The 9,384-nt window shown below is 27.4% G+C and overlaps 1 protein-coding gene across 1 annotated transcript; it reads right to left on the bottom strand.

The window, feature by feature from the left end:
* On the bottom strand, positions 1–1,473 carry LOC129890771 (transcription factor MYB78-like). Its single transcript, XM_055966257.1, has 3 exons — positions 1,295–1,473; positions 945–1,074; positions 1–534 (listed from the first exon to the last, which is right to left on the bottom strand). Exons 1-3 carry the CDS (start codon positions 1,440–1,442, stop codon positions 18–20), a joined length of 795 nt encoding a protein of 264 aa, XP_055822232.1. The 5' UTR covers positions 1,443–1,473; the 3' UTR covers positions 1–17.
* Between the last annotated feature and the right edge of the window lie 7,911 nt (positions 1,474–9,384).

Raw genomic sequence — 9,384 nt, 5'->3', positions numbered from 1 at the left:
TTAGTTGACTGCTCTAATTAGGACCAAATGTCTTCAATGTTGCACAAATTGTTGAAAACATTTTCATTATCCATCCATAATTGTAAATTTTGTTGATCCATTGCTTGGTAATCTTCAAGCCATAATTGATCACTTTGATTAACTTGATAATAATCTTGATTATGTGAAACTTGTGTCCCAATTGAGTTTTCTAATGAAGCTACCAAGCTGGAATTCTCCGGTGTAACGCTCGTGGTTAAATTACTATTATTATTGTTGTTGTTGTTGTTCGTCAGTTGAATTGGCACGAGCTCAGTAATACCCATTCTGAGAACGGGTTGTTGAGCTTCGCTACTAGAATTATTATTGTGAATTTTGGATGCTTGAATTCTCTCAACTAGCCTTGGAATCCAAATATAACGTAATGTATCTTGGAATTTTTTGCTGCTGACATCACATTTTAGTAGTTTGGCATGTTTTTGCACTCGAGTTCTCCAGTAATTCTTGATCTCATTATCTGTTCTTCCTGGCAAATGTTGCGCGATTTTTGACCACCTACGCACACAAAAATAAGGGCATAAATAAACTCATTATTAGTTGAATAGAAAAGTACTATACGATCGATAGACATTACATTATTAATTTCTCTTGTAATATAACTATAGGTTTTCTTCTATAAAAAGTGATTATCTTTATGTTTTAACTTATATGATATAATTTGACTCGATGAAGTCTAAGTAAAAAAGTAGACTTCGTAATTCTTAAACATATAGTTAGGTGTTTCTAAATTTATAAATGTATCTTTATTAACGAATTCATAAGGAAATAGTGTCAAATTGGAACAGATGGAGTATCAATATAACCGCGAGAATAAGGAAGTTCACCCATGACAAGTCTGTACAACGCGTTAAAATATTTTGATAATGTAAAAATTATTTACGATATTCGTTTACAAATGAACATACCTATTGCCCCAACGAGAATGAAGTTGAAGAATTAAGAGTTGTTCTTCAAGTGTAATATTTCCATGTAGAACATCTGGTCGAAGGTAATTAAGCCATCTTAACCTACAACTTTTCCCTGTCCTCTTTAAACCTGTTTAATTAATACGTTAATTCTGGGATATACTAAAAACATAGATTATATAGATAAATTGGAACGAAGGGAGTAAGTATTATACTATCAATTACAAGATATACCATATATTAAGTGACATGTTGCTATTAGTAGACATATATATATATATATATATATACTTATAGTTTGAAAAATTGTTTAAAGATTGTATATATACGTTAAATAATTATTTACTTACCAGCATAATATGAGAGAGAATTCCAACGACCTTCACCATGATGAGAAATATAATTGATAAGAATGAAATCTTCTTCAACAGTCCATGGACCTCTTCTAAGCTCCATCATTTCTTCATCAGTATTATTTTCTTGATGATTTTTATCCATCAAAATTGATATTTTTTTCTTTTTGCTGTAAATATAGAAATTAGAAACTTATTGATTAATAATAATAATTAAAAAAAAGGATGGATTTTGTGAGTGTTATAGAGAGAGAAAGAAGTGTTGTGAAGTAATGTATTGAAGTGGTAGGGCTTTATATAGTGTGAGGGAAATAAAGAAAGAACATTTATTTATTATTAATTCCCAATTTTTTTATTATAAAGTTTAATTGAAGCATTAGTATATTATTATATTTATTATATATATACTTAATCAAACTCGTTTTGCACCTTTTGATTTTGACTAAATCACTATATAATACATAGTAATAATTAATTAGTTCCGCGGAAATCAATATTTAGATTTCTTTGATTAATTTCCACTACCCACCAAAGCAAATTGTCATGGAATTATTTGAGAATAAAATACTATTCCCTTCGTTCTAATTTATCGGGCATACAATTTTTAAGATTTTAGAAAAATAATTTACAAATTTAAAAAGTATATAAAAAGTATTATAAATCACAAGAATTAACGATTTAAAATATTTAAAGGGTATATGAATAATTCACGATAAAATATTTTCTTATTTGACTCTCGAAATTCAAATTATATGATAGAATTGGAACAGAGGGAATAGTTTAGGAGATTTAGAATTATTATTTTCTTGACGGAAGTAAATTTTAGAAACCACAATGCATGTCAGTTTGATTGGTACGTAGGAATTATGATTAAGTGAATGAAATCCAAATTTTTCACAATCTAGATATCCTCTTAGAGATGCATAATATTTTTCTTCGTAAACCCTAATCGTCATATATTATAATTGATGGAAAGAACTAACGTACTTTTCCAATATCCATATATAATATAGTTTGGTTTATATGTTATAGATAAGATTTAGAAGAAGGATAATCTAATTATAATGAATTAACGGGTTGGTTATCACACTTATGAATAGATTCGACACAATAGCTATTTATTTCGTGCAACTTACATAAATCTCATAGTGCAAAGAGCAAATTATATTCTATCTCTATCCTTTTTTCAATTTATAAATATTTCTTCAAATTTGTGCCACATCCGGGTACATAGGAGCCATCCAGATAGATTAAATGTGATACCTTAGACATCATGGTTGTTACATTTAAAGATAAAATTAAATGTCAGTTTCACAAATCACGCAAAACAAATTGATATCAATCTTTCTCAAAAATTTAGGAATTTCCAACAATTCAAATTTCAAATTTTCTTCTCCCCAATCTATCCCAAATCGTAACAAATTTTATTCTTCATCTTCTTCCTCATCTATTTTTTTCTTTTCAGTTTGCCTAAATTCTCTTCTTCCAATATATCCCAAAAGATGGAATTTTTTTATCACATACTTCATACCCTGCATTAATAAAACTTGTACTTAAATTTGCAGGAATTATATATCAAGTACAGAATCATTCAAATGATACATAGAATTTTATGATTCACAAACCTAGGGCCGTGTATCAAGAATAACCCTAGATTTGTGAATGATACTAGATGAATGTATCTGGTACTAAATTGTACTTAAATTCACAGTAGTTATGTGTCTATTACAGAATCATACATATGATATATATAATTTTATGATTCACATACTTAGGATTATGTATCAAAAATAATCCTAATTTTGTGAATGATATTAGATGAATGTATCTGCTACAAAATTTTACTTATATTTGAAACAGTTATTTATCAAGTACAGAACCACATAATGATACATATAATTTTATATATGATTGACAGAATTAGGGTTATGTAATAAGAATAATATTGCCTTTTGAAAATGATACTAGTTAAATGTATCTAGTAGTAACTTGTACTTAATTTCGCAACATTTATGTATCTAGTACAAAGCCATACACATGATACATAGAATTTTATGATTGGAAAACTTAGGTTATGTATCAAAAAGAACTCTAAGTTTGTAATTGATACTAGTTGAATGTATCTAGTACCAAATTTTACTTAGATTTGAAGAAGTATGTATCTAATACAAAATCATACACATGATACATGAAAATTTATGATTCAAAAACTTAGGATTATATATCAAAAATAATATTTGAACGCGATACATTATATTATAAGTTATAATGTATCATAACGGCGAAAAGTACAGGGTATACATGATTTAAAAATTTAAAAACCACTAGATACATAAGAAATCAAAACCTTTGGAAAACAAGGGCTAGTAGTAACAAATTCAACTCCCCCCCTCTTTTTAGAAGCCTTTTCAACTGGGGATTTCGAACTTGAACCTACATCCTTCTTCACTTTCTTCTCATGCAATTTCTTCATGATTAATGGATCGTTCTATTGTTTGGATCTATTTTCATGAAAACCATCATCATCCAAATCAAGCTCACGAGTATCAGCATTTTTGATTTGAGGAACATCTTCGGTTTGAGGAGCATCTTGATTTTGAGGAAGATCGTCATTTTTAGAAACATCTTCAGTTTGAGAAAGATTTTGATTTTGAGGAACTAACTGGGTAAGACTAATACTAAAAGATAGACGAGAATCCATATATATTAGGACGTTAAGAAGAAGCACAGTGATTTGAAATTAAAAAAAATGAGAAATTGGTGTACAGAATGCCAACATGGAGGATGAAGAACTTCTTCTAATTTTCTTAGAATTTGAAATTAATGAGGAAAACTTTGAAGAAGGCGGTTGAAAATCAAAATGATTGAAATGGAGACTGTAATTTACACGTGAATTTAGGACAATTAAAAAGGAAGTGGGAAAGTGAAGAGTTATATATCTGAAAATTGGAGAGAGAAAGAAGAAAATAAGAATTCTTGAAATATTTTCAAATGATAAGAATTTTTAGAAAATAGCATAAAATATATTATGTATTTAGATAATTTTTCAATTTAATTTTCACATATATAGTATAGTTTGATTAATTAACCGTGTCATTTTGCACTAAGTAAATCACCTATAAGTAGGGGTGTTCATGGTTCGGTTTGACTCGTTTTTTGGCTAAAACTAAATCAAACCAATTAAGACAATTTTTTTAATATTCAAACCAAATCAAACCATTATAGTATAAATTCTATCAGTTTCGATTTTATCAATTTTGTCAATTTTATCGGTTTGATTCATTTTTTACGGGTTGAAATAATATATTTTATAATGCAAAAAAATTGACAAACTTATTTACTACCTTCATACTGCAAATCAATAGAATTTCAAAACAACTGCCATTAATCTTCAAAAATACCTGACCTCATTCAGAGATAGTGAGAACAGAAGAAAAGTATATGAGCTAAATAAATTACCATCTAAAGTCCAAGCTAGAGCTATAAGAAGCAAATATGGTTCCAATAAAACCTTTCCCTTCAACAATTTTAAAACGTTGTTCGTTAATAATGACAAACTCAGCAATGACTCTCCTAATCTCATTGATGTTAATCACACCCTTTTCTACAGTACATGTACTATATGTTTGTTCCCCTTTTTTAACTATCTTGATTCTTGATTGATTTCTGTCAATAATTCTAAGAGGGAATTAGGACAAACCTCATTTAAATGTCTCTATAGCGTTGAGGTCCCATTCATACTTTCAGAAGCAAAGTTACTAGTACAGTAGTTACATTTCGCTCTTTTCTTACTCCATTTATCAACATATTCATTATAGTGTTTCCAAATGGCGGATGTTCTCCTGTCACTACTCACAAGGCTATGATCAGGGTCGCAAAGAGTTGTCTGTTTCCTCTTTTTAGCATGATTGGGAGTAATATCACGAGTTTTATCACCGTCAAGCTCAGGTTCCAGCAAAGTAGTTGGAGATACTTTGTTGGTTACCTCCACTGGCTCCACCTCTTTTTGAGTAGTTGTAGTTTTCATTTGAAAAAAAATATCCGAAAATCTCAATAAATAGAGAAATTCAAAATAATTAAATAAAAACTAAATCAATAGAAAAAACCTAAATCAGTGGAGAAAATCTAAAATAACAGAGAAATAAAATAAAAAACACAAACAAGATGAAAGACTAGAGAAGCAATTCATTCAAGTAAAACTTCAAAGACACAAAAATAATTACACAAACAAAGAGTAGGGAACATACAAATAGTAACCAAAAAAGTAAAAGGAAGAAAAAGTTACAGACTTATAGGGATTAAAGCTTCTTGCACACAATTATTATTGTGAGAGACTGAGAGCAGAATAGAGGTCTACAGGGTTTGACAGAAAACTGAAAATCTAACGAGGGAAAAATTATTTATGCTAATTATTCAGTAAGGATTTTTTATTTTACTTTAAACGTAAATGGGTCTAGGGAACATGGGCTAGACTTTTTTCTTGGAATGGTCTTAAATTATGAATAAGTTAAAAAATAGATAAAGTTTAATAAACATATATAAATATATATAATATTTTAAATATGTCCATATTTATCGGTTTGGTTCGTTTGGTTTAGTTAGATTTTTTTTATGGGTAACACCAAAGCAAATCAAATGTTATCGATTTTTAAAAATCTAAGACCAAACCAAATCAAACCGAGCCAATTTTCAGTTTATTAAATCAATTTTACTTAATTTACCGCTTCGGATCAATTTTTCGATCTCATTCGAACATCCCTATCTATAAGTCTATATAGCATAGGTTGTTGACTTATGAGTTAATAATTAATATTTTTGATATGATTGCAGATTGCTCCTTTTTTTATTCATATGTTTGATTTGATTGTTTCATGTACATTTTAGAACCCTTTAATTTGGGAGAAAAAAATCATGTATAATAGATCTTTATCATTTGATATATTTTTTTGTGAATTTCATATATGAAAACTTAGTATATCGAAATATCTTTTTTTAAATCCATCAGAATTTATTATTGTGCAAAATTATGCAGGACAACTAGTTTCTTTTATCTTATAGTTGAAACAAAGAGGAAGATTCAAGTCGACCAATTAATAGTTAAACTATAAGTATATATTTTTATGCTATATCGCAATTATGGGCGAAGCTAAAAGGGCAAAAGAGGGTTCATTCGAATTTCTTTGACAGAAAAAATTACATCGTATATATGAGCTTTATTTTTCTTTAAGGACACTTAAAGACCTTAAGTTATTGTTGTGAATTTTTATGATTAAATAATAGAATATATCTATTATTTATCAGTATATAATAATTTAAATCTATTATAATTTTCAATGGCGAAGCAAACTATTACAAAGTTAAATTAAACATATACGCTTACGATTCATTAGCACTATTTTTAGTAGGCGTTTGACCATGCGTGAAATTATGAGATGAAATCAAAGTTTGGACATGCGATTTTACGTTGATTTTATCTCATGATTTCATATAATGATATGTGATTTTTCAAATATAAAAATTGACCCACAAATTTATATTTTGTAAAAATAACTCATATTTAATTTATATATATCTACTAGTCATTTGTTTCATATATAAATAAAATTTATAATTCATATAACTACTTTTAAAACCGTTTATATCTCATATAACGATTATTCTCTCCAATATAAAAATTATTTTTACTTCAAATCAATTCTTAATTAACCAATTGTATTCACCAAATTCATTATTTTTTATCAAATTTATTACTATTTCATTCAAATCAATGTTTAATAATAATAAAAATCCAATCATTATATTGAGTGAAGAAGACTAATCACTATGGCCTGTGACATTACTTGCAAAAATAATTTTCTTAGCTACTAACAACTTGAACACTAAGACTTATGTTCATTTTTTTTATTGAATTATTTAAGATTTGATCAATAAATATTGCATTTTTTAGAATAACTTTGTGATAATGTATAATGCGATTTTATAAACTTTTGTTTATTTGGTAAGATTATATAAACAATTTAGACAATTTTGATAGTATTGCAACTTATGAAATTTTTATGTTTTTAACATAAAAGTCCAAATCGTATGTCCAAACAAAACTTCATCTTAAAATTTCATCTCATTATTTCATATCGCATGGCCAAACGAGACCTTAATATTTAGTCAACTACTATTAAAAACGACTTGTCCTTTAGGATTAATTAATCGTCCTTTTATTTTCCTTTATTTCCCTACTCTTTCAATCAAATTAATACATTTGCATTATATTAATTGGAAAGAATTATAATTATGTTCCCCATTAATGATTTGTCAATTCCTAATTGCAATAATGTCCTCTTATTATAAATAGACATATCCAATGAAATTTCTTTTTTAGGAACAAAAAGCATGATGTTTCACTTTTCTATTTTAGTTTCATCTCAATATATTGAATATTTTCAATTTATTAGAAAAAAATTATTTACAAATTATGTGTTATACTTCAAATTCAAACAAATTAGCAAGGGTTTGTTCTATAAATCCTCTTTGTAAAGGTAACTAACGCATATGCTTAGGTAAGCAAATAAACATAGTTAAATCCAATTGAACCTATAAGTCTATATCATAGGTTGTTGACTTATTAGTTAATAATTAATATTTTCGATATGATTACTCCTTTTTTATTCATATGTTTGATTTGATTGTTTAATGTACATTTTGGGACCCTTTAATTTGTTCAATATCCTCTTTATGCGGGATAAAATTATGTATAATAGACTTTTGTAATTTGATTTTTTCCTGAATTTTGTATATGAACTTAATGCATTAAATTATTTAAGATTCAAGTCGGCCAATTAATAGTTAAACTATAAGTATATATTTTTAAGCTATATCACAATTTTTGATGAAGCTAAAGGGCAAAAGAGGGTTCATTCGAATGTCTTTGACTGAAAAAAATCATATTGTATATATATATAGGTTTCATTTTTCTTTGAGGACACTTAAAGATCTTAAATTATTATCGTAACTTTTTATGATTAAATAATAAAATATATCTATTATTTGTCAGTATATATAATTTAAATGTGTAATAATTTTTAATGGTGAAGAAAACTATTACAAAGTTAAATTAAACCTAGGGAAAAGTAAGCTCATGTCTCATAAAAGCAAAATAATTATAGACAAATACACCTTAACAATTTATACCCTTCAAAGCATGCGATTCGTGACTAAGATACCATCGCAGTATCAATATACTAGCATGGTATCATTGAGGTTTGCTTTAGTCCGTAATGATACCACCACAGTATATTTATATACTGTCATGGTATCATAGATGTCCACTTCAATCCTTCAGCTACATCTCCATGATATCATCATATACTGGCATGGTATCATTATGGGTTGTTTGATATAATCAGTAACACTCCTCAAATCATGTATGATGTCATCGTGGTATGTGAATATCAATGATACCATCATATAATATCAAATATAATAGCATGATATCATTCACCAATGAGCAATCCTTCAATTATATATCATATACCGACATGATACAATCACAAATGTTGAATGATACCATCATACTATATATATATATATATATATATATATATATATATATATATATATATTGTGATGGTATCATAAAGGTTCTCCTAAGTCATTCGATATTACATAGATCAAACTACCACAATATATTCGTATATTATTATGATATTGAAAATTCTTAATGAAACACTTTTAAAATTCCCAATATACCATAACAATATATTGCATACGTTATGGTATCATTAAGGAATCAAACATTTAGGAAAAATTGCACAAGTACTGAATGATACCATCATAATATATATATATACTATGATTGTATCATAAATGTGAATTGGGCATAGTCTAAAGGGGGTATAAGGGGTAATTAGTTTGGGCCGAAGGGGTACAGAAAGAAATTATTTAGAAATAGGATATGAAATAGTAAATAATTTATTTAAAAGGTTCATTTTGGGTAGTTTTTCCTTAAACGTATACGTTTAAATTCATTAACACTTTTAATATTTAGTCAACTACTATTAAAAACGACCTGTCCTTGAGGATTAATCATTACT

The sequence above is a fragment of the Solanum dulcamara genome, chromosome 1 (assembly GCF_947179165.1).
Source record: "Solanum dulcamara chromosome 1, daSolDulc1.2, whole genome shotgun sequence".
NCBI lineage: Eukaryota > Viridiplantae > Streptophyta > Magnoliopsida > Solanales > Solanaceae > Solanum > Solanum dulcamara.
This window is presented reverse-complemented; position numbering and strand designations above follow the sequence as displayed.

What these genes read in the sequence shown, in the direction of transcription:
- LOC129890771 (XM_055966257.1), bottom strand. Translation starts at nt 1,442, where the DNA reads ATGGATAAAAATCATCAAGAAAATAATACTGATGAAGAAATGATGGAG. An exon ending in TTCTCTCTCATATTATGCTG is followed by an intron (nt 1,075 to 1,294) that starts GTAAGTAAATAA and finishes TTAATTAAACAG; the next exon opens with GTTTAAAGAGGACAGGGAAA. An exon ending in CATTCTCGTTGGGGCAATAG is followed by an intron (nt 535 to 944) that starts GTATGTTCATTT and finishes TTGTGTGCGTAG; the next exon opens with GTGGTCAAAAATCGCGCAAC.